The sequence below is a fragment of the Lytechinus pictus genome, chromosome 14, assembly GCF_037042905.1.
Source record: "Lytechinus pictus isolate F3 Inbred chromosome 14, Lp3.0, whole genome shotgun sequence".
NCBI classification, from domain to species: Eukaryota; Metazoa; Echinodermata; class Echinoidea; order Temnopleuroida; family Toxopneustidae; genus Lytechinus; species Lytechinus pictus.
Window position 1 is genome coordinate 6,941,619 of NC_087258.1, and position 27,473 is coordinate 6,969,091.

The 27,473-nt window shown below is 34.6% G+C and overlaps 2 protein-coding genes across 2 annotated transcripts; one reads left to right on the forward strand and one right to left on the reverse strand.

Moving 5' to 3' along the window:
- Positions 1-27,473, reverse strand: LOC129276706 (zinc finger CCCH domain-containing protein 13-like). Its single transcript, XM_054913103.2, has 11 exons — positions 27,370-27,473; positions 23,746-23,807; positions 22,729-22,877; positions 21,764-21,985; positions 20,935-21,049; positions 19,933-20,005; positions 19,065-19,163; positions 11,994-12,077; positions 10,188-10,278; positions 5,447-5,647; positions 1-3,856 (listed from the first exon to the last, which is right to left on the reverse strand). The coding sequence occupies exons 2-11, from the start codon at positions 23,784-23,786 to the stop codon at positions 2,301-2,303; spliced, it is 2,631 nt and encodes an 876-aa protein (XP_054769078.2). The 5' UTR covers positions 23,787-23,807; positions 27,370-27,473; the 3' UTR covers positions 1-2,300.
- On the forward strand, positions 13,216-15,894 carry LOC129276707 (insulin-like growth factor-binding protein complex acid labile subunit). The gene has a single exon (XM_054913104.2). It carries the CDS (start codon positions 13,216-13,218, stop codon positions 15,892-15,894), a length of 2,679 nt encoding a protein of 892 aa, XP_054769079.2.

A 27,473-nucleotide genomic window follows, 5' to 3' on the forward strand; every position in this document is an offset into this window, starting at 1 on the left:
TGGACAAAATTTTCAAACGTCACAAAATGAACGGTCTCACTTTATTAATTACTTTACTGTCTACAAATTAAATCTAAACATGTCATCTCAGAAGGGTTTTTTCTGTCCACCTAGATCCTCTCGGTATGATTCACAAAAATAGTGAAGACTTACACCATATTAACTTACAGCAAGAACAATCAAGGAGCCAACTAATTTTCATGTTTATAAATATCAGAAATACACTTTAATGAACAATATATACAAAAACACTTTTTTTGGCAAGTATGTTGAACAATGAAAAATTAATTAAAACATTCAGAGAAGTTGCAGCTTTTGAGCATCGCATAACATATGTACAGAATACCAGTGGCACTTGAAACCAATTACAAGTAAATGTATATCATGAAATAATTTCTCTGAAAGCTTAGCATAACATATTTACAGAATACAAGCAGCACTTGAAAGAGAAGGAACATTTGTATTCATATTCCATTAATGCGAGTTGCTTTCTGCTTGTTGAAGCAGGTCAAAATAGGCAGATTTTACTCATGCAACATTGTCCTTATATTATTCCTTGACCAGAACAAATATTTTGGTGATTGAACACAATACTGTACATAACTTGTCAATATTGTCTAATTCAATGCTTTTCCTCTTTGAATTCAATGTATGTTTGCATATCTTCCAATGTAAAATGCTAAAAATATCTCCAAGACAAGTGAAATATTTATCATTTTGTGCACTTTTAAAATATATAAGTTCATTAAGTTACAAAAAATTATGTACAATATGGAGGGATTTGAATAGTGGTTTATCAAAAATATGGTTCCTAATCCAGCTTAATCTGCCACTGGATTTGAAAGCCAAAACGTAAGAATTATTCATGAAAAAAAGAGAAAAAAAATTGACAGTTAAGTTAAAGACAACATTATTATATGAATTGGTCTTAATGTGAATTGCAAATCAATATCAATATTGAGAAAGTCTGTTGGAATTGTTACTCTGAAATTTAATGGAGAAATCTTTGAGACTATTTTTGAGGTAATTTTACTGTCTCATATACATGTACATTATGTATCTCTCTTCTATTCTTTAGATTAATACTAGCAAGGTATGTCCTAACAAATTGAAATACCAAACTCTCTTATAATTTGTTGATGTAACACATAAAAAAGAATTTAACAACATATATGTACACATCATCCATTCAACATTTTGTTGAAGTACGGTACCTAGATACAAAATACAAGTACTATAAATAAAATTTGTTACATTTAGGCATCCTGTATTGATATACATGTAGTGTTAAATAGATTCTTATCTATATAATCGCTATTTCATATTTATATTAATAAATAAATACATTTCAACAATAAACATTTGTTTTGGTATGAATTTGTACAAGCAATAGGCACTTTGGAAATGCATATAAATAATGGAAACTTATTTCAGTTTACATTTTATAATATATTCTATGATATATTCATAAACTATTTATGATAAAAGTAATATACATATCTTGAATGAACTTAATGAAATTATTCTATTCAATATACAGACATGCATTTGAAATACTAAATGTTGTGTAATAAATATAATAGTGGATAGACTGGCATTCATATTTCCTGAAAATTTAGTAGTTTGGCAAGAAAGAAATATTTTGAATAATACTATTTATTTCATATAAAAATGTTACAGTTGAGGTAATTCTAGACAATTTAAAAATAAACCAATAATCAAAATAAAATATTTGAATTACAAGAAAATCAAAATTTCTCCTTGGTATCATCTAGTTACGTGCACATAATCAGCTGCAATACAAATAAAGAAATCAATCAAGTGAAATAATAGAACATAATAAAATCAACACATCATTTTAAAGAATGATTATAGTTTACATGTAAATAAATAAATATTTTGGAATGATATATGTATCAAAACTAAAGTCCTCACATTATTCATGCTTAATCCCTTGTAGCTGACCACTACAAAGTCTTTGCTCATATGAAATGTTTTTGCTACAAGATATTTCAACATGTAAAAAAAAATATAGAAAAATATTAAAAAAATGATAAAGCTAGTTCTTCAAGTTAATGACTTTTAAATTCATTGTAGAAAGTGATCTAAAATATTTAAAGCTATTAAGCCATCAAATTGAATATCAAATATGGAATCGCTCATGGAAACATGTTATGTTGTTTGCTGTAAAAGAAACTATTTTTTGAGGAAAAACAATATTTAAATAGAGGAAAACAACTTTTTTCTTGGAAAAAAGAAGTAAGCCCTTCTTTGCTATGCAATGCCAGGGCAGAATAAATCTAATCTTCCATTTCAAATGGATCAGAGTCCTCACTGTCATTCCCGTTTGCAGCTGCAGCAACCATAACCATTTTCTGGCCTGGGACTGTCTGGGGTTCATCTGGTTCTGACCAATCCGTCGAGTCTGGAATGTACTCTTTAATAGGTTTCTCCAGGGTCTTCACCAGTTTGGTCGAGTCAGTGATAACATCGTTGATCTCCTTGGTAGGATGGGAGTCCAGTCCTTGTCCTTCATCAATGTTGACGGAACACTCACGCTTGGGTGGAGAATCCTGATGCTCAGACTTGGGCAGGAGTTCCAACTGCTTGCCTATCATCTCAGACAGAGGAAATGCAAGAGGATCACTGTTTTCTTGGGCTTGATCCGTTTCTACAGTACTGTCTTGTTTGGAATTGACCTCTAGGATTTTGCTGATATCAACAGACGTCTCTTCATCGAGAGCGTCCAGACCAGTGTCCCGTCCACCATCATTTACAGGAGTGGGTGCAGCTGAGGAAGTTGTACAATCTGGGAGATTTGCCTCAGAAACCCTTTGCCCATCTTTGGTTTTGATGGTGAATTTCGGTCTGAACGGTTTCTTCACATTTTTCACAGGACTTTCTCCGATACCATGCATACTTTGGACCGCGGACGGTTTAACTGCAGGAACATCACTTGCAGCCACTGAAGACTCCACCACATCGATTTTGATCGATCGGTCTGTCTCATTAACAATCTCATCAATGAGAGCTCCAATCTCCTTGCTGACTGAAGATTCTTCTGCTGTGGTTGGCTGTGCTGGAAGACCTAATGGTGCTTTTGCAGCTTTCTGCTTTGGTGCGCTGAATGTTGGCTTTTTCGCTTTCTGGAAACTAGGTTTCACCTTGGCCGCCTCTTTCTCTTTCTGATCAGTTGCTTTTCCATCATTCCCCTCTTTCTTCTTTTCCTCCTTTTTCTTTGCTTTCATCTCTTTCTTCAATCTTTTCTTTTCTTCCTTTTCCAAACGTTTCTTCTCCTTCCTTGCAGCTTTTTCGGCATCACCTTCACTGTCCTTGCCTTCAATAGCGGCATCTGTTTCACCTTCCAAAGATTTCTTTAGCAATTTCTTCTCAGCTTTCTTTTTCTTCTTCAACTCTTTCTTTGCTTCCTTTTCTTTCCGCTTCAACTCCTTTTTCTCTTGCTTAGACTTTTCCTTCTCTGCCTCTTTTTCTTCTTGTCTTACCTTCTGCTTGTTTTCGTTCTTCTTTTGCTTCTCCTTTGCCTTCTGTTCCTTCTTTGCTTGCTTTTCCTTTTCTCTTCTCTCTATCTTTTCTCTGACTTTCAGTTCTTGCAGTTCCAACTTATGCAGCTCTGCCTCCTTTTTCTTTTGAATCCTTTCAAGTTCTTTAGCCATTTTTGTCTCAGAGCTTTGCTTCTCCTTCGGAATTTTCCTTGATTTCTTTCCGCTTGTCACAGGTTGAGGTGAACTGTCATCAGTATTCTTAGAGGTACCCTGCTTCTGCTTAGAGGGTTGTTCATCATTCTTGCCACTCTCTACTTTTCTCTTTTTCAATGGTGGTGGAGAGTCCTTTTCACCTGGAATAGAAAAAAAATCAGAGAAAGAAATATTGGTTGAGAAATCATAGACATGTCAAATTATTTATCTCCTGTAGATTGCAAGCGGAAGAGTAGAGTAGAATGGGTAATTGTTTGGCTTTTCCAGCATATTATGTTTTGAAGGATGCGCAAACTTTATATACGGGCAAGCCAGAATCAAATGAATAAAGTTTAAAAAGCTGTATGTAAAGCTCTTAAGGTGTCGTTCCAATGTGATAAAAGCGGGAATATTATTGTTATCATATTCAAAGTGTATACTAAACATCCTGACTGCATTTTAGAGTGTAAAAATTATTCATCTATTTGTGATGCCAATCTAAACATTTTGCTAATGATCAAAATTTTTTGTTAGGAATAAGAAAATCAAATGGCATTCAATGTGTATACTTACTGAACTTTACCATATCAATAGCATTCAAAACTTTCTGATTACATTCAATAGAAAAAAAAAAAAAAAAAAACAATGCAGCAAACTTCTACTTGAAGGTCAATGCATATTGAAAAGCCAACAAGGAAATGTACATGTAATTCTTTCACCAAAAGTTTTAGAGTGTGTGCCTGTTTTCACCAATTGTAAAAAAAAATATCTTGCTTGGTTGCCTACCTTTTCATCACTTAATGCTAGAAATATATATCTGTTCTTTCACTCAAACAATTTTCTACTTACATTATTGTGGTTTTAAGATGGATATAGATGAATAATCAGTTTAAGGATAATAGCAGGTCAACAAATAGATGTGCACAAGGGCTTATCCATGAATAGCTTTTAATATCATGGAAACTAGCTTCATAATTAATTCTCTGCTTTACAGGAAGCAAATGCAGTTGTCTAAATTTCACTTCTAGAAAGAATAAATTCTTTCCTAAATGTCACCTGTATTTTAACTTTAACTGGGTTGGGGTTTTTCAGTAGATCATTATGGCCAGGATATAAGCAGTTGACAATAGGATTGCACCGAAATTCAGCACACATGGCGCCACTCTACGAAATTGAAAATTTGTTTAAATTGTGTAATTTCATTGATTATACTAATTCATGTATGAAATTATGATTCTGCTCTAAATCAATAATAAAGTCCAAATATCATTTTTCAACATTATATTTCATTGCCTCAATAAATTTGTCTTTTCAATCTTTTTTTGTTATTTTTTTTAAATAGAACTTGTTGTCAACACTATTCCGATCATAAGCAACATAAAATTAACTGATTTTTAATCAATAAAATTAAAAATAATGATGTGGAGCGCTATGGCCCAGTGGATAAGTCTGTGGACTTTGAAACAGAGGGTCGTGGGTTTGAATCCCAGCTATGACGCAGTTTCCTTTAGCAAGAATCTGAGCTTTAATCTGCTGCAGTCAACTCAGTTGAGGTAAATGGGTACTGGCAAAAAGTAATTCCTCAAAAAGCTGTGAGTACTGGAATAGGTAGCCTTGTTTAGCCAGGCTAATATAGGAGCTTCTTGAGTACCTAACAAGGTGGATATGTGCACTATACAAAAAGCCTATATTAATGTTATTATTATTATTATTACAAATAATAATAATAAGTTTTGGCTAAATCAACCTACCTTTCTCCATCTCTTGAAGAAGGCTCTCTTGTACCTCATCCTCCACCTCCATGACAATGTTGTGGACTTCTCCAAGAAGCGCCTCGGCCTCATCTAGGATATCATCCATGTCGGAGTGGCTTAGGAGTGAGCCTGCAAGGCTAGAATCCTCATCCATGATCACCCGTTTCTTAGGTTTGGGGCCTTTCCTCTTATGCAGCTCTGTATAAGAGTAAGAGAATATGGCAATAGAACTAAATGTAGATCAACCAATCAGAATATCTGGCTAGATTAACCTAGACGTAAAATGTTTCCTATAGGTAATTGGTTATATACCAGCTTGGCGGTTACCAGCAAAATGCTGTCCTGCCGAGTTCCTGCGGGAGTTACCATAAACAGAAAAACAAAATCTGTTTGAATATGTTTGTATCTACCAGGCTCAGTTTACACAAAAAAATAACTTACCGTATTTTTCCAGGGAATAATTTCCGTGGTATTGCATCGCAATTTGCTCCACATTTCTGAAAGACTGCTATGCATAAAGTCTTTTTATATAGCATATTTTTACAAAGGACTGTACATTACTTAGTTGAGAGCTTTTCTCCTATGACCAAAAATGCTATTCAATTTCAAATTTGTAAAGCAAAATAATTCTGTTTTTCTTTGACATTATATAGTATTTCTGTGATTCTGAGAGTTACCTTTACATATATACATGCATAGCATACACATGCTACATGTATCATAAGTGGAAATCAGTATTTCGGTGAGGGAATCCTTAATGGGGGACTTTAACATTGATCTTATGAAATTTTCTAATTATGGTCCTGTTAATAATTTTTTTAGTGTTATTTATGCCAACAGTTTCTTGCCTCTTATTAATAAACCATCTAGAATTACACAATCTTCCTTTTCCCTAATTGACAATATTTTTACCAATAATTTCAATTCCGATATTTCATCTGGTCTATTAGTAAATTCTGATCACTTCCCGGTTTTCCAAATCTCTAAAAAATACAATTTGATTAAACAAGATTTTATATATTCATGCCAAAACATAAATGAAAACACGATCAATCTCTTAATTGTTAATTGGGATGATATATTTTTCTGTGAAAACACTGAAATTGTTTATAATAAATTTTTAATGAAATTCAGTAAATTATATAACAATGTCTTTCAAAAAGTTTCTAGATCCAAAGAAAAGAGAAAAGCAAAGAAACCATGGATTGATTCAGCACTGTTAAAACAGATGCGGAAAAGGAATAGACTATTTAAAAAATATCGTGAAAATCCTAATGAGAATTCTAAGAAAAAATATGTGAAAATACGTAATTTTGTAAATAAAGCACTAAAGAATGCTCGTAAAAGATTTTACGAACAAAAGTTTAATGAGTCTAGTGGTAATTTGAAAAAGACATGGAACATTATTAAAGAAGTACTTGGAAAAAAAAAAAAAAGCTGCCTAACTATATAAATGTTAATGGTAATAGCGTTCATGGGGATAAGAATATAGGAAACAGTTTTAATGATTTTTTTGTGAAGATTGGATTGAAGATAAATGAGTCTGTAAATTGCTTAGATAATAATGATTATGCCAAATTCTTGCCACAGGAATATATTAAGTCTTTATTTTTTAAACCTATCACTGAGAATGAAATACTTGATATTGTAAAAAAAATGTAAAGTAGTAGAAGCTGTGGAATCGATAGTATTAGTCCCATAGTCATTAAAAAAACAATTATACTCATTTCTAAACCATTATGTCACATATTTAACTTGTCATTATCATCCAGTATAGTTCCTTCCAAATTGAAAATTTCCAAAGTGATTCCTGTTTATAAAAAAAATGATTTACATGATATTTCTAACTATCGTCCAATTTCTTTGCTCCCCATTTTCTCAAAAATTCTTGAGAGAACTGTATATAATCGATTATATGATTTTCTATGTACCAATTCTCTCTTAAATGATATTAAATCAATTTGGTTTTTTTTTTTAATGTATTAACTGAAACGGCAGTTATCAATTTACATGATTTTATAATTAACTCATTGAATAAGAAACGCCATACAATTGGAATATTTTTAGATTTTAGTAAGGCTTTTGATTGCATTGATTTTACTATCTTATTACGTAAGTTACAGTACTATGGAATAAGGGGTCTTCCGCTGCTCTGGTTCCAAAGTTATTTATCAAACCGATTACAATATGTTTTTTATAACAATGTTTTATCTGAACCTTTGAATGTCTTGTGTGGCGTGCCCCAGGGATCAATCCTAGGGCCGCTATTATTTCTAATATTCATAAATGACCTACCGAACTGTACAAATAAATTAAAGTTTCTACTTTTTGCGGATGATACCAACATATTAATTTCTGATGATTCAATACAGTCTTTAAATAATGTTATAAACACTGAGCTGAAAAACATAACTGACTGGTTTCATTCTAATAAACTATCTGTAAATATGGATAAATCAAATTATATAAATTTCTCTCTCAATAATACTTCACAAAATACTTTAGATTTATTACACATCAAAATGAACAGTCATATTATTAAACGTGTAACTCATTAAAAATTTTTAGGTGTCATAATTGATGAAAAACTTTCATGGAAAAACCACATTTTAGATATCACAAACAAAATTTCAAAAAATGTTGGTATCATCCGCAAACTCAGCATCTTTTTACCCCAAAAAATTCTTTTTACTCTGTATAATACTCTTATATTACCTTATATACATGTGTCTTATTGCAATGTAGTATGGGCTAACACATATCCCACGAAGTTGAACCCAATATATATGTTACAAAAAAAGATTATTCGCATATGTTCATTCTCATTTAGATTAGCCCATTCAAAAGAATTATTTATCAAATTCAATCTCCTTACTGTATTTCAACTGAATTCATATCATTGTGCAATATTACTTTTTAAACATAAACACAATTTACTTCATAAATCATTATCTTCAATGCTTATTGTAAATTCATCTGTGCATGAATATAACACAAGAAATAAAAATAAATATCATTTATGGACTGTTAATAAAAATTATGTATCATTTTCATTTAGACATCATGCACCAGTTGTGTGGAATAATCTCCCCATCGCAATAAAGTTTCTCAACTCAATGTATGCTTTTAAAAGAAAATTGAAATTTTATTTAATCAATACTACTTAAATTTTGTCTTTACTTCACTGCCTGTTTTGTTTTGGGTTTGTGCGGACTTTGTACTGGATTTTATTGTGTTCTGTTTTGTTTTCATTGTATACAATTATATGCCCATTACCTACCGTAAGTAACAGTGTATTAACCGCACCCCCCATTTTCGGATGGAAAAAAAAAAAATTCATCAAAAAAAAATTTAATCAAACTTACATTCTATCTCTAATATGCGTATTTAAGAAAGAGTCAAGAACCAAAAAATATCGAAGAATTACTGGTAAAAAATGATGGGAAATCAGCGCTTCGTCACTTATCTGCAAGTTGCCGATATTATTGGCCACTTCCACACTCACCTCACACACACACATATGGTACCGGTGTTCATTGCAAGTACCGATACCAGCATCAACATGGGGGCTCACCCATACGAGAAGATCGTTCATATCATATTTCCTGCATCACAGCCCCACTTTTGCTTTCAGAATTCTGTCTAGCATTCAATGTCTTGACATGAATTTTAGACAAGGGAATACGGGAAGGTTCAAGATACGAGAAATTTGCGATTTTGTTCAGGTGTTTTTCTTGTCTGCTTTGAACCACTACCGGTAGTTCTCAGTACGTGTGTGGCGGTATCTTACAGACAGCAAAATAGGGGGAAAAAAATGCTAGTACCGGTATACCGTATTTTCAATGGGAGCTCTGGGCGGGAATAAAGTGAATAATAATTAAAAATAAAAAGTCGGAAGGAGTGAAGATGGGGATTGAAGATTGATTTTGAGATGATGGATGATAGAGAGAAATGAAGGAAAGGCAAATGAAAGAAATTAATTGTCAAATAATACCAATAATTTGTCAAACAAAATAACTTCCACGGAAAGGTAAAGCGCCAGCTTACGTTGACGTTGCGATAAACATTACACATGCATGTCTTATTCGGCTAGCTGCACCGCGCTGTGCGATCGATTGGCGTCTGAACTTTGCCGCGATGACTAAAAAATGACAACAAAGATAGAGTCACACCATTAAAAAAAGTCAGGTAGGTGCGTTTGTTACCGTGATATAACTTTGAGGGACATTTACGGCAGATACCGGTAGTCATAGTTGTTTCCCTTTTATACCCGCGGCTCATATCCCTCTAAACGGGATTGCCCCAAGCGGCTACGCTCGGCCACCCGACGCGAGTTGAAAACTGGTAGTGGTATCGGGCTGAGATTGGCTTGGCTCAGACCTGTCACCGTGTATAAACCGCACCCCCGACTTTTGATTCTGTCCCGCCGAGAAAAAGGTGCGGTTAATACACCGTTACTTACGGTATTCATACATTTTCTTTACTTAAATATGATTCATAAATGGATTTTATTCTATTCTATATTGTATTATCAAGGGTGGTTATCCAGACAATTCCTTTTGGTTTTTTATGACCGCCCTATTCCAATATCCTGATGTGTTCTTCTATATTGTATATCATATTTTAATATTATGTTTTAAATTTTTTTACTGCTCAAGTTTTCATGCAATTGTATGATATGTGTATGTTTTATTGGAATTGAATAAATGAATTGAATTGAATTAAAATAATCATTCACCTGTTTTTTGTCTCTGATCGCTTGTTTTCTCTGTATCCTCACCCCATGGACCCTTGAAGCGAGCACTGAAGCCAAAGGTCTTGATTCGCTCCTGTATTGCACAAGCATAAGCAGAGGATTCAATTACTGACAATGAATAACTAATTTAAGAGCTGCTACATATATGTAAATCAATCAAATAATTTAGGATAACCAGTTCAGTTGTATGTCTTGACAGGTTGTATATCCAGACAAGGTAGGCTATTTCTAAAATTACTCCTGGCAATAATTCATGGATTGTTTACTATTGGACAATAGAAAATCCAGTATAATAATCATGCTTGCTTGTAATATAACGTACTTATAAATTACATCATAAAAACCCATTTGCTATAATGTGATTTGCCTGTGTTTCCTGTGAATGAGCTGGATAAATAATAAAAAACACACGTCAATTTCTCAACACTATTAACAAATGCATTCTAAGCACATCTCATCAAAGAGTCATACCCACCTAATATACATGTTTATCTATATAGAGAGAGATCTAGAAATACATAAAGATGTACAGTCTGTCCCAGAAAAAGGTAACCAAAATTCCCATGCCAATTTTCTTCACAAAGGCAAATGAATTATGATATTTCATTTACATCATCATACAATTCAATTAATCCTCTATATTTTGATACCTTATATGAGACGAACACTTTGTGCATTAATGAGTAAGACAAGTTTGAAATTTTAATGTCAAAATCAGGTTGCGCCATAAAATTGGACAAGATTGGTTTGTGATCCACGACCATGCTCATTCGACTTAGCATTTCTTTTGTATTTTTTGTTAAGTTTCTCTCACTGATCACTGAAATAAGAGTGGATTCAGATTCACACATGAGTTTCTGCACAAATCGTTTTCGACATGCCTCAATATTTATTGTTTGTAATGTGCCATGTATGAATGATTTGATAAGCTTTTGGTCTCAAATTAAAGATGAGATTGTACTATTACCATACGTATCAAATATATAGTAAATACATTATAATTGTGAAATCCATCTCTGAAAAAGGGTTTCCTTTTTTGTGGGATCCACTGTATATTTATTATTTACAAGATGGTTTATTTGGTCTCTGCATATTTGCACAGAAATTTGGTTTCCACTGGCAAGTTACAAAAATTATTTCTTAATATAAGAACATAAACAAGAACAGAACATAACCACACATGTAGCTTACAGCCAACATGGGTAGCAGCATTGTAAACTAAAGTACCATCTAAAGTCCTCAACTACTCATATCTGACCAAGTGCCTAACCAATAATGCCAATTCTGAGCAGTTCAGTCTTACTATAAGCCCACTTGAATGATAAACTAATGCACTATCTAATACATTCATACTGTAATAAATAGCCCATGTTACCAAGTAGCAAATGAGTATGCTGTACTTCCCACACAATATTTTAATTTTATTTCAATTTTATGTGTATTGTATCATTAAAATTAATTAAATATACCAGCAAAACCCCCCTCCCCACCCCCATGGCTAAGTAAAAATGCCGCAATAATATCCTAAAATCATCACTGATATTATTATGAATATCATCATAGATCAGATGATGTTTGAAGTTTCGCATGTTGGTATGAACATTGACGAAAATAGTTTTCACATGGTGTAGGCTACCGTAACCAATTCCGTGATCACCATATATGTTGTTATCATGATTATTATTTGAAGAGGTTCATCAGGGAGATTGGATAGACAGGTAGAAGAAATGTCGTCCTTGAATTGATGCACTATTTTTATCCATTTAAAATGTTTATTTGTTTTTTTACCTTGATAGGTAGTTTCTGTGCCTCATCTGCTACTTCTTTAGCAGCCATGATCCTCTGAGAGAAGTCATGACCCTTGACAATCATCTGAAAAAAAATGAAACAAAATTGAACTAAAGTTGTGTTTAGATATACATGTAGACCAATTCGGTTTGAGTGCCGTTTTTATGGTAATTTCTAAGAGGGGCGGGGGGGGGGGGGGGGGGCTTCTAGTATGCACTGACATAACAACACAATGGCTCAATGCATAATCCAATAAAGGTGCTTTTGGTGTTCTTTGGATGCCACCCTGTTATGGCGGTCATAATTTACGAAGCTCTGAAGTCGAATTAATCTATAAGGTGCAAGCTGGCTCAAGAACATGTTGCAATCTTCTTCCTCTTCCCCTACTCTTTTATTTGATAAATTTTGACAAGCAACACATGAAGCCATTTGGATCCACTTTGTCAAATGTAAAAATTACGAAATTTCATTTTGGCAGACTTTTGTGGATTTGAGCCTGGTTTCATCATTTACTTTATAATAACCATAATAAAAACTCATTCTTATGAAGCATACATGTATATGAATGACTGTGCATTTGTACTTTCTTCATTGGTAGAAAAAAGTGAAACATGAAAGTGCATTTCCGTTTTTTCATTTTGAGAATATAGGACAACAGGATATCATAAAGGATGTGGAGGTAATATTTTCCATTCCTCATTCAAAACTACAAAAGTATAGAAAGAGGAACTAAAGATCATAATTGAGTTCTCTTCTATCCTCTTTACTTAATAAATATTTACACTACCATTTCACAAGAGAGTATAATAAGCATCATGTACCACACAATATTGTTACATCACTTGAAAAGGAGCTGAAGGTTTCAGGTGAGTTTACACATATTTCAATATTGGCATTGCTTATTTGGTATGATTTCTGTTCTCATCTACGTTTCCAGTCTAAAGAATAAGCATATAAACATATTCATGAAGAAATACAATTACATGATTTGTTCAAGTACACCAATATTTCAGATGTATATGGTTATGTTATATTTTTGGGGTTTCATTTTTCTATGCAGATTTGGAGTTACTGGTCCATGTATTCAAGAAACTTTTGATCAGTAAAAAGTTTTCTGACAAAAGCTTGAGTTTCGTCTGTCAAGGTCTTAATGATGGATCACTCAGGCGCCACCAATATGATGATTATTTTTATCCTGGTTCTGCTTATCAACATCGACCCAATGGCCTCAGCTCCAGAGTGCATTTTTTCAGAGACAACAAAAGGGCTCAAAGCAAAGTGCAGCGGACTGGGATTATCAACAGTTCCTAATGACCTACCAAAGGAAACGGATGTTCTTGATCTGAGCGGGAATGCTATCAAAGCTCTCTACAACTCTTCCTTTAAAGGTTTACCCAACCTTGTAGTTCTTGAACTGACCAACAACAATATCACAACCATTGAAGGCGGTGCTCTACTGTGCCTCCTAAATCTTAAACAGTTATTGCTGTCTCATAACAAACTTAGAAAATTACAGGATAATTTGTTCAGGAACAATAATGAACTGGATACCCTAGTCTTGACAAACAACCTGTTCATCAACAATGCAATGTCTGCAATAAGCCCTTTGAAAAAACTGGTGATTTTGAACATGGACAGGAACAGTATCAAATGTCTGAATTTTACAGGATTTGAAAGTGGGAAGCTATCTTTACTTAATCTAAATCGGAATAAGATTGCAGACATAAACAGTCAAATTTTTCATCCATTGGAAAACAAATCTATTGGAATACTGACACTCAGTCATAACAAAGTTAAGATTCTACCTCAGTATGCATTTTGTTACTTGAAGAATGTAAGAAACTTTCTACTCAGTGCAAACGACATTGACAAATTTAGTCTCATGCCATTTTTAGGAATGAAATCTCTAATCAACCTTACAATGAATAATGATAACATATCAGATATTATTTCTGTCATTAATGCTACTGAGATTCGATTGAGTATTCCAAAATTAAGAATGATTTCCTTGGCAAGCAACAGACTCATCAAAGTCATTCCTTCAAAAGCCTTTGATGGCCTTGAAGAACTAGAGCATCTTCACATATTTGGATGTCAAATTACACATCTTCATAACGATTCATTTACTGGCCTGACTTCATTAAAGCTGCTAAATCTGGAAGGCAATAAAATCACAGAAATCCATGGGAGAATATTTACAAGTTTTTCCAATCTCCAGACGCTGCAACTATCTAACAATGAACTGTCCTTACAAAGTGCTGTCCAAATTACAGGATTAAGAACATTACAAAGTCTATTCCTTGATGGAAACCACATTCAATTCTCTACACCTTTGGTTTGGGATTTACCGAATCTATCAAGTCTCCATTTATCCAACAATGGCATCATATTCTTGAGTGCCAACTCATTCTTGGGATTGGAAAATCTCTCACATCTGACCTTATCTAAGAATCAGATTTCCATAATCAGGAACAATGCTTTTGGAGGACTTCCTCATTTGCAGAAATTGGATTTATCTGCAGGAGGCAACATTGGCTCATTTGCTTCTCCTTTTCAAAATCTACAACAGTTGATTGAAATCGATATGTCTGGTACATCATTTCACCCTATCCAGCAAATATTTCTTGGCCTTGTTTCACTGAGAAGGCTTTCCCTGAGTCGATGTTCACTGACCAGAGACTCCTTGTGGGACTCTGTAAAGAATGCCTCAATTTTCGCAACAGTGTCTCAGCTGGAATTCCTTTATCTCAACTGGAATTCACTAAATGCGATGCATTCGGGTTCTTTTCATCCACTGTACAGTCTTACCACATTAAAGTTGGACCACTGTGCAATATCAGTATTGCATTCAGATATTTTTAGAAACTTGTCTTCCCTTGAATTTCTTTACATTGAATATAACTACATCAAGGTTATATCACCTCAGCATCTGTTGGAACTCCATTCACTGATGGCACTGTATGCCCAAAACAATGACATTAAGCAAATAAACAAAGAAGCCTTCTCTGAAAAGAAACACTTTTTAACCCTGAATATTGCAAACAATGGAATATCTTGGATTGAGGAGGGGACTGTACTACCAAGGAGAAACTTGGACATTTCAAACAACCCTCTTGCATGTGTTTGCAAACTGATGTGGTTCAGAATGGAACTGGACAAAAGAAATCTTACACTTGGAAAATCACATGACACAACCTGCTCACAGACATCCATCCCTTCTCTTGTTGGAGAGCCACTCTTGAGTTTCAACCCGAAGCATTCATGTGCCCCGAACATTGCTCTTTACATCGGCTTATCCATTCTTGTTGTTTGTATCCTATTTGGGACAGCGACTACCTATCACAGACGTTGGTGGATTAGCTACAAATGTTTCCATCTAAAACTCTGGATATTGGGTTACAAGGAATTCCAGGATGGTCGAGAACACTTGGATTTCACATACGACGTCAACATCATCTTTGATGAAGATGACGAGGAGTGGGTGAAAAATATCCTCAAACCTGGCATCCAGGAACACCTGCCACACTTGAACAGAGTACTCCTTGGTGACAGGGACCTCCCCTTGGACATGTTCTACATGGATGCTGTGATATATGTCATTGAGAACAGCTACAAGACTGTCCTAGTCGTCAGTGAAAATGCCATCAGAGACCATAACTTTGTCACAAAGTTACGGCAAGCTGTTGATCACATGAATGAGGAGGAGACTGAGAAGGCTCTGCTGGTCTTTAAGGACGATATCCGACAAGGAAAGTTACCCTATCTGGTGAGATTATTGATGAGTAAGAACAAACCATACCTTCTCTGGCATGAGGATGAATATGCTCAAAGACTCTTCTGGGAGAAGTTCACCAAGAATATGCTTGTAAACAAGAAAATGAATGACTTACTACCCGTTTAAATTTTCATACGTCTTGAAAGGAAACTAGACCGCTAGATATCAGGGATGTAGTCAAGGCCGGTAGTTCTAAGTCACGAGGCCACTGGAAAAGATTATCACTCTCAGACTTTGTTATTTGACTTGGTCCAAGGCCGAGGCCGGCAAAATGTGACCTAGACCACATCCCTGCTAAATATCATTAAAGACATCTTCGTTTTGTGGGGCATAAAATGCAGCATGTGCGGGTGTGTTCACTCAAGTAAAGCATCACCAGCAAACTTTCTGAGGGCAAAACAAAAAACAGTTCGCACAATTTCCTTTGCTAACAAAGAGAAGCACACTGAAAATACATGTACATCTTAGTTCGAAAATATTTTGAACAAACATGCATAATAGATGTAGACATTGCTGGCTTTCCATACTTGTGGTTGATAGGATCAATCGCAACTCATTGCAAGACGGGGCCCTGAAATTCTACAATGGTGAGAAACAACCCAAAGTACACAGGGAATAATTTTGCTTTATAAATTTGAATAGCATTTTTGGTCATAAGAGAAAAGCTCTCAACTATAAAGTAATGTACAGTCCTATGTAAAAATATGCTATACAAAAGACTTAATGCATAGCAGTCTTTCAAAAACATGGAGCAAATTGCGATGCGATACCAGGAAAATTATACCCTGGTACATGTGCATATGAACCTGTGGTTGCGCAGAAAGCTACTTTCAAAATCGGGTAACTTTAATCATAATGTTGAATAATTATTCAAGTGTTTTCTAGTCTCATCGCCACCTTTGTTTAGGTAACTAGATATTCCATGACAAATATTTTCAGAGTTTATGTGTCTAAGAAACTATGTCTGTTTGATCACTGATATTCATTGTCTATGATCAACTGTTATAAAGTCACTCCCATGCACAATTACTATTAAGCTTTTACATGGTCCTGAAATTTAATTCCTACAATTTTCTTCTTGCAATGTTCATAAAACTGTGAATATAAAAAATGGTCATATGGATTATAGTCAAATGATTGGTTTAAATCTATCACTTGACCACTCATTTATTTTAGCTCATAGGAAAATATGCTAATGACTGGCAGTCATGGTTTTGAGAAAATGATTATTTATCAAATGACAAGAACGCATGTCTTTATTTTACAAAACACATACATGTAATACACATCAACTTGCTAGGGCATTAGCATAATTACACGTACTTACTACCTTTATTAACAGTCCAAACCAGGCAAAAAATATTTATTAAATAAATTTCCAGGGGCTACTTTTTTTTTCTTGAATTACTGCCAAAACTCTGCAACATTGGATAAGCTTTCAGTGCAATGAATGGGGGATTTTCCAGAGCTCCCTTTTCAAGATTCAAGGGCTATTTTGAGCATTTTTTAGGGCGAAATCACCCTGGTCCAAACATTTAGAACATTTAGAAGTTACCTTGTGCATATAATACTAATGACCTTGATTTTGTGTATTATTTGTATAAACCATGGTTACAAAAACACCAGAAAATTTAGCTTTTTGTAGAGAGAACAAAAACGTATTGTGAATTCAAACATGCACGCTACCAATATTGATTGTCATGACACGATTCCAAGGGAGCATTTCACAAAACGAATAGTCAATGATTTTTACTGACTGTTATCACTGCAAATCATTGAATCTGATTGGCTCAGAACAAATTAGTCAGTTAAAATCAATGACTTTTTTCTTCATGAAACACTCCCAATTATTATTCTAAACATTTGGGCATTCAGGGCTATTTTTATTGACTATAAATATGAAATGGGTTGATCATTTTCTCATGAAGAAATGTCCAAATACAGACTCCTGTGTTCGTTTTGGATAAAGAGACTTGAAAAGATCAAAACGTAAAGGGTTTCACAGTTTAATATCTTGAAATTGAGCTCTTGATCATTCTCAACTATAAACTGCGTGTACAGTGCAAATTCCCTTTATATACAGGTAGAGGGGGGCAAGTTGGTGTCTATTCGTACACAACTGCAGCATTATCATTTGTTATATTATACATTATGTTATTTGTTATAACAATGAAATATCTTGTTATTGATTTGTTTTGCATTATTTCCCTTCAAATATATCCCAATAAAGTAAACTGAAACTGATACAAATTTGATTTCATCTCGCCTTTTTTTGCCAGCAATATGAAGATAGGATGTAAATTAAATTTTAAAAATATATTTTGTTCATACAGCATCCTAAGGCATTCTGTTTCTTAAACTTCTTCAATTTTGTTCCTATTTCTACTACTATCTCTCCTTCTCTCTCATTTGCTCTATCCAACTCTCTTTCTATCTCTATTATTATAATTTCCTATGTTTTTCAACTTATGTCATGTAAACTGAACTCTCTATTTATGTTAAACTGTCAATTCCATTTTATAACAACATAATTCCTATGAATTTTTTTTTTCTCCAATTATATATGACTTGTAAGATATTATGTGTATATATGTCAAATTATTTGCTTAGTGTTTATATCAATCCTTTTGTAACTATATTGTATTTTTTTATACCCTGTCAGTGGAGGCCATATTCTTGAATGTGGATCAATAAATTTCAATCTAATCTGTCAAAAAATTGTCCTCTTAAGTTGCTTTTGATGTCAATACAAAATGTAATCTGGAATGAAGAGTAGTAGGAACACAAGCCCCCCTAAATAAAATCTGGAAAATTACCTGAGTCCGGTAACATAAAGTTTAGGGATTGATTGTAAAGACTGATTTTGTAGTGATTGATTGCATTGAATTATGGTGTATGATCAACCATAAACATCTGCCCTGCAATCAAATTGTCAATTTCTACTTTTTTCCCCATTATCTGATGATTCGTGACATTATTTTTTTTTTTTCTTACAGACACAATTAATTTCTTAGGTTTCCATGTAGCCCTTCCCTTTTTTGGCTGCTATGCTTCAAGCATATATTTGCTTATATAGTTTGCCTCTGCATTTTTATTATATATATTTTTTATATATATTGTATTTATGTCTTTCTCCAGTCACTACATACAAGATTGTCACTTGGTTATTTACTTTGTGCTATATTATGATTATGTCTCAAGCATTGTAAATTTGTTTTGTATATATTCCAATAAATGCAGAAAATCCTGCAAAAAAAATTGCTTAGCGTTATGTTACAGGGCCATGGTATACTTACCGAACCAGGACATTTTGCATCTTCATATTTCTGGATGTTGGACACCTTGACCCAGCACCTTGTGACTTTCTTGTCCAGGAAAACAACATGGTAGTCAGTCTGTAGTGTGGAACATGATAAAAATATATCAAAGAAACATGTGACAACCATTATCACACCACCACCACCACCACCACTACCACCATCATCATCACCATCATCATCATCATCATCATCATCACCACCATCATCATCACTATCATCACAACATCATTATCATCATAATCACAACCACTAGTCCACCACCATCACAACAACCACATTTAGCAGTCATCATCACCAGTCATCATCATCATCATCATCATCATAATCATAATCATTTTCATCTTCATCATCATCATCATCACAACCACCAGTCCACTACCACCACTACTATAACCACCATTTTCATCATTTGCATAATCATCATTGTCTCATTCCTTTCAGACGGGAGTTGGTTCTTGTTGTCATTCTTCTCCATGCACCATTCACAAACTAGCAAAACAAGTTTAAAGTATGAGGAAAATCTAGAGACCATGTTATCTTTTGATAAAAACTAATACCACATTTAAAGTTACCATCATCATAAGTCCTTTCTGAAACTGACACAGGGGCCAATTAAACAATACATCACATTGATGGAATGTTTGCCATCACTGGTAATTACCATGGAAACAAAAAGTTTGGTTGGCTCAGTTTTGAGTTATTTCCCAATGGTAGTGATAGGCCATGGCTGTGTGACGATTCTGTTTTGGACAGCAGTCACATATGAAACTTTTGATGGAAAATGCAAGCCCATCCAGTAAATTTAAAGATTTGACCTGTAAAATAGAAGATAAAATGTACTAACCACATATCCTGTTAATGGATCTGGATATAGGCACAGCTCAGAATCGGGGTCTTCTTCAATCATAGCTGGCCACCTGATATAAAATGACAAAATGGTCACTATGACATGACATCCTTATTCAATTTGTTATTCCAAACAAGGAGGTAACGACTTGATAATCTTGTGTAAACTTATATTACTTATTCACACAGACTTTCTTTATTTTAATTAAATATGTTTCATGTATATTCTGTATTTCATATTCAATAGCATATAACCCTTATTGTTTTTATCGAACTTGAGTATTATTTTGTTATTGAAATGTTGTTTGAATTTTAGAAATAAATGATTTTCCTTGATTTTAAAAATAATTTGTACTTTGATGACCGACCTGAACCAAATTCAGCAATAGCGATGACAATTCACGACACTCGCTCAATTGATAATGGCTCCTATGAAAATCTCCATATCAAACCAAAGATAATTGATAACCTAGCATAACCTTAATTCTAATCTCAATATCATTATACCAAAAGCCATATCACAGTATTTCGGGAGAAATGTCAGGTCAACAACAACACAATCATTTGGATGAATGAATTTTAGGAACATGAACATGGTCAGGTCTGACAATTCCTGCAAATCCTTTGTTTCTATTGGTTGAGAAGCATTGGTCAATGACATTTGCTTTGAAAACATTTAGAGAAAAAATAACTTGTCATTGCTGACAAGCTCTGTGAAATAGTGCCCACATATCATGGCGAAACTATACCGTGAAGTCCACGTCCATATAAAGAAAAATTTAGTAAGAACCATCAATGCTGCAGAGGGATTTGTGACCTGTAATCTTGTAACTCACATCTGACTTTATAGCCACTAAACACCTCTACACATGGAGGATCTGCCACAAATCTAAAATTTAATATCAGGGTACATGTAATAAAAATGAATCATTGTGGAAACAGTTTATCAACTAATTTGCATTACTACATATATCAGGGCATACATGTAGGGTAAAATTACCATGGAAATCCCTGCATTTTGGCCCAAACAAGAGATCCCTCTGTAAATTTGGCATGAACAAATTCCAGTGTAGAATAATCCTGCTCTGGCAGTAGGCATGAGTTGTATGATGAGTCTACAAGAATTATAAAGGATACAAACAAATCATAACGTTAGAAACTGTTGAAAAGATCGGGGAACAATTTTGTTATACCATTTGATGACCAGTAACATTTTTGGCCATATGATAAAACTTTTCCACTAAATTCTGTAAAGTCTGTTATTCAAATCTGCTAAAAAAAAACTTTTTATGTAGCAGTCTTTAAAAATATTGAGCAAATTGCAAAGCGATACCTCAAAAACTTATTCCCTGGAGACCTTCAAAATCAGGGACAAGAAAAAGGTCAGAGAGAGACGTAGAGAGACATACTACAATAGAAATTTTGAGAAAACATACATAAATTGAAGACAAATGAATTGATTATGTATGGACAAGTTTTAAGTCATCACATCTCATCTGGTTTAAACTCTTTTTAAAGACTTTACCAACACTATATCACCTTATTTTTTAATATAGCTTTGAGAAAATAGTACTAAAATTGTGGAACAAACTTCGCTAAGATGCCATATCAATAACCGACTTTGGCAGATTCAAATCTATATTGAAAACCTCAATTTTTATCAGCTTTTATATCAAACTTTATTCACTTCTTTGGAACATTCTCTTTGAAGCTAGAAAGAATTATTCTTTGTGCCGTAATGGAATCATCTTAGAAACTAGTCAAAATTAGCATATTATCCATTTCATTTACTATAGGAAAAACATGAAAGAATGGAGTTATCATATTACCAGAATTCATTTCACAAGTCCACTCATCTGGTACATGGGATGGGTCTGTTATGTCAGAAAGGTAACGCCATTTCATGCAATCCTTGTTTGTGCATTGGACCCAGGTACCCAATACCTCGATGTTCCGACCCTCAAACTTTTGCTTCTTTGACCGTCCACTCTTCCTGCGTCTCATCTTTCTTTTTTTCTTGGTGCAATGCCTCAGTGGAGAGGGGTCTTGTTCTATGTGAGTAAAGTACAGAATAATCACAAGATAATTGGCTGTAATTGCTGACAAATTCCCTTGGTCTTCAAGTTTAGTGACTTTATGAAGAAATAAAAAAAAAATTATTTATTAATTCCAGATATAGAATACAATACATTTAATCTTCATATGTTTTAGAAGAAGCATACAGTTCCTTTCTACCCTTCTATAGCAAAACAAATTGAGTGAAATACAATCGAGTTATCAAACTTTATGATACTTAAACCCCAGTCACACATAAACATCAGACCACTTTGGATCAGATCCAGGGTGATCTGAGGGAGAGATCCTTGTAGATGCCTCGTGCATCCTTGGAGGTCCATGGAGGACTGTGAATGTCTGGGAGACCAACACCAACACGGCAATTCTAGGGAGGTTGAAACATCCAAACGTTTCGATTTGCCCCTAATACATGCAATTTTGATCATATATTACAATATGCAATGTAAATATGTTTTAAAAAGAATTGGAAAACATTATAAAACCATTAGATGTGGAATAAAATTACTATTCAACATACAAAGTTGTCAATTAAGGTATGCAAAAAATTATGGATTTTATATTACCTCCCTCCCCAATCCAAACTTTAATAGATTGATGGCCCTGTCAAGAAGGGGGGGGGGGGGGTTGAGGAGGACTGTTTAGGGGAAAAACTAGTGGTCTCTATACAGGGTGGTCCTTCTAAACAGGTGGTTACTAAAGCAGGTTTGAGTGAACATACCATCTTGAGAGGAGAATATGAGTCTTCTGCTGGGATTATTGGGGCATGTAGCTTTGTGAGTTGGTAATCTCCTCACTTTCTGCTTCTTCTGCCTTGGTGGTGGGGTGTAGTCTCTGTCTGATACTTCATCTTTCACAGGAGAAAGAAACCTGCATGAAACCAAAAATAAAGATTGCAGTGACAACAGCAAATACATAATATTCTCCTCTGACACCAAGCAACCTCTTCTTCTTTCAGTAGCGTACATAATCTTCCAAGGAGTACATGTATCTCAAACAACCAAAAATACCATGCATTTTTCTTTTAAAGAGCTTTTCAAATAAACAGACTATTTTTTAAAATATCACTATAACATTCAAACTTGCAGTAGAACAAGTGGAAAGATTTAGATATTTAGTCCAGGATATGCTAAGTTTAATGGAACATGCAGGCATAAAAACTAGGGGAGATCGGGGTTAGTTGTAACGCGGGGTAAGTTGAAACATTGTAATTTTCTTAACGCCTGTAAAATAAATTTATGCAATACTGCCCTCAATTTATTGCTATTAATAATACCACAGTGTTGTATTAATAATAGCAATAAATTGAGGGCAGTATTGCATAAATTTATTTTACAGGCGTTAAAGAAAATTACAATGCTTCAACTTACCCCGCGTTCCAACTACGGTAACCCCGATCTCCCCTACTAAAAAAAAAAACCAACATACAATATTATGACCAATCAATTCATCAGTACTAGTCAATAAAATTCAAATTCCAGATATAATAACTCTTTAAGGCCCAGTCACATCATTCATTGCAAGCCTTGCGGGTGATTGCCGCAACTCAACCGCAACAAAGTTTTGAGCATGTTCAAAACTTTTCTGCGTGTGCTTGTGCGGGCAACTGCATGTGAGATGCGTATAGTAAATGCGGGTGACCTGCGGGTTGGAAAAAAAGGTCACCCACAAGGCTTGCACGGAACGATGTGACAGAGCCTTCACAGTTCACTATTTAGTATTAGAACATTGTTCTTACTCTTCATTTTCACTAGATGGTTCATTTTCTGACTCTGCCATGCTGCAAAATGGGATCTACACCTGTAATGAAACAACAAGAGTTGATAATAAACAAAATCTTAAGATATCAGAGTTTAACAAAAAGAGCCAATAAAAAATCTGTCATTTTACGAAATAGAAGTAAAATTTTGACAACATCTTGATCTACTATATAGAAGTGCGCGCAGTTCACACAGCTCTTTTGTACACATTATTATGGCCAATAGTCAGACTTCTACAAAGTTGGTATTAAATTTTAAGAATCTTGGGAGGAACCTAGTATCCAAATCAAGGAGTCTGCATGGGTTCCTCTCTCTGGAAAGGATTATGCTCAATAGCGGCAACTGAAAAAAGCACTCATCGAATGTATAAGATTATAACCTTGTCCTCCATAAAACACTATGCACAGAATGAAACAGGTTTTGACAACATCTTGATCTACTATATAAATGCTAGGTTTTTTTTGTTAACATTCAGTTACTTCTAAAGATCAATTAGGGCTGAATAAATTTTTACCAGTGCCTGCTGGTGTTTCTTCAGCAGACTAAAGAAATGCACAAGGTTACTATTAAAGTGCAGGTAAACAAGTGGAGGGCCCCTGGCATTCTCACCTGCATCACGCGATTCAATATAGCAGCAGTGCTGACTTTGAAAACTACTATAAAATAATTATTCACAAAAAAACACCATTCATATAATGATACAATATTATGTTCATTGACAATAAATGACATTTGACCTTGATCATGCGACCTACATGAAAGACTTGTCAGTGATACTTGATTACCCCTATATTCACATTTTATAAATTATATCTGTAAACTTTGAAAGTTATGACAGCAATCTAATAATTACCCCAAACATGGCCAAAGTCCATTGACCTTTGACCTAACTAGACCAATACACGTACAGAGATATGATGGTAATTCAACAAATATCCCCAACATGGCCAAAGTTCATTGACCTTAAATGACCTTTGCCCTTGTTCATGTGACCTGAAACTCACACAGGATGTTCAGTGATATTTGATTACTCAAGTTTCTTGAATCAGATCCATAAACTTTCAAAGTTATGATGGTAATTCAATAGATACCCCCAACATGACCAAAGTTCATTAACCTTTAACCTTGGTCATGTGACCTGAAATTCACACAGGATGTTCAGTGATACGTGATTACTCTTATGTCCAAGTTTTATGAACTAGACCAATAAACTTTCAAAGTTATGATGGTAATTCAACAAATACCCCCAACTTAGCCAAAGTTCATTGACCATAAATGACCTTTGACCTAGGTCATGAGACTCAGGCAGGATGTTAAGTAATACTTGATTAACCTTATGGCCAAGTTTCATGAACTAGGTCCATATACCTTCTAAGTTATGCTGTCATTTCAAAAACTTAACCTTCGGTTAAGATTTGGTGTTGACGCCGCCGCCGCAGGAAAAAAAGCGGTGCCTATAGTCTCACTCTGCTATGCAGGCGAGACAAAAACCATGCTCCTCTATTAGCGGAGCAGGATGCTCTGTACCTCTTCCTTGAAGAGACTAACAGAGGCAAAGTTGGCTAGTTCATCTGGCAAGGAATTCCATAAATAAAAATCAGATGTCAAAGAAGAAAGTTAAATTTAAGTTTCACCTATTAAAAAAAACAAATTTTGGGGGGTATGCAAAATTGCAAATTAGGTATAAATGACATCACCCACTCACTACTTCTTTAGTATTTTATAATGTGAAATATTTTGTTTTGCTCCTGTTTATTATGTTTGAATAATTAGTAGGCCTATGATTTTTCCCTGGATATGCTGAAAGGCCAAAATTGCCATCAAACCTACTGTGATTTGATGGAGAGTCCCATTAGTATGATTCAGGGGCGTCGATCCATTTTTCAGATTGGGGGGGCAAAATCATAAATCGTTCTAAAGGCGCTCGATCACACCAAACAAACTCACCCCCACACACACACAGGCCTAATTATATGAGAAAGAGACTCGGACACATATCTCACCAACAAATTATTGCGAGCGCGAAGCGCGAGCTGAAATTTTTTAGAATGCTGACCTGAAAACAGGAATGGTACCTGTTTAGGACTGTTTGTAGTGCATAACTCATGTGGAGGATACATATCTCACTACACAGATAATGCGAGTACCGAGAGCGAGCTGAAATTTCTTTATATATTCTGACCTGAAAGATTAATTTTTGGTACTAATGATTAGGATGGGTATCTAAAATGACAATAGATGCAAGCGCGATGCGCAAGCTGAAAATTTTGATCTGAAAAAATTGACATGTTAATGGACGTTTTTAATAAAGAACAAGATATATATTCAACAAAAGATTATTGCAAATCGGAGCGGGAGTTCTTTTTAGGTTTAGAACTGAGAATGGGACATTCTGTTCACCTAATTAATCATGAAAATTATGGGTTTTGGTACATAAATGATGCGAGCGCAAAGCGCGAGCTGAAAATTTGTATATTCCAATCTGAAAAACTGACATTTTGAGCATGATTTTAAATAAAGAACGAGTTGTGTATTTCAATCTCGATTGCTGATTTCTGTGTAACACTGCAATCTTATTTTATTTTTGCACATGCATGCGGAATTATTGGGGGGGGGGGGGCAAAACGATATGTTTGCCCCCCCCCCAGGATTTACGCTTCTGGTATGATTGACATCACTGTGTTGTGTTAAACTGTATTGCAGAAAATAAGTGATTTTTTTTTCAAATTAAACCTATGGAACATTTGCAGAGATTTATATGCAAATGAGAGTCAATGATCTGACAGTCGCTCTACCAAATTTTCTCTTCGTCTAACGTTAGGCCTAATCTATATTCTTTTCTATTTCATTTTTCTTCTTCTAGTCAAGATCTATTTGGCATACCCCCCTCTTTCTCCCCCATGTCCTTCCTTAATTTTCCTCTGCTTTCCCTTTCCAAATTCCAGTTATCATCTTTACCTCCTTTTTTACTATATTATTCCCTATTAAACCAAAATCTTCTTTCTAACCATTTCCCCTTCTTCTCTGTTACTGTTAGTGTTAAGACTTTATTACTAGTAAAACTAGATAGGTCTAACTTCACTTTCTAGATACTGTTATGTTAGTTAGACCTAACGTTAGATAATCATCATCTTCATTTTTTCCACTTGCAAACTGCATTTGCAAGTTCAAACTTCAACTTCAAGTTGCATGCAGTTTGGTGCATTTTTTCGGATATGAAAATAAGTAAAGTGTTGTGTATAGATCAACTCCCAATCCATAGCAAAGAACTTCTCCGATTCCATCTAATTCTCAGTGAGGCCTAGATTCTAACATTGTTAGATATGATGGCGGTGCGTCTGTGACGTGACTGTGTCTGTGCAAATTGCTCTCAGACTCAGAGAGCGGAGGCATGGACGAGCACGGCAGCTGGAACTCTACCCTGCCCGATCGGGCTGGGGCGGTGTCTGTCAGAGTCACGGTGAATGGTCTGTTTTGTGCCGTCCTCTTCTTGATCATGATCTTGCTCCTGAAACATTTCAAAATCAATCCAATTTTATTTAAAACAATAGACGTATTCATTATTTAATTATCCTAATTGAATGAACAATAAATATACTTGCCTGTCGATAGAATTAAGGTAGAGGAAACCGTCTAAATTCAGGGAGATTTTTGGCAGCAGACCACCGCACCGAAGCCTGTGCAATCGATCAGCTGTATTTTTGAT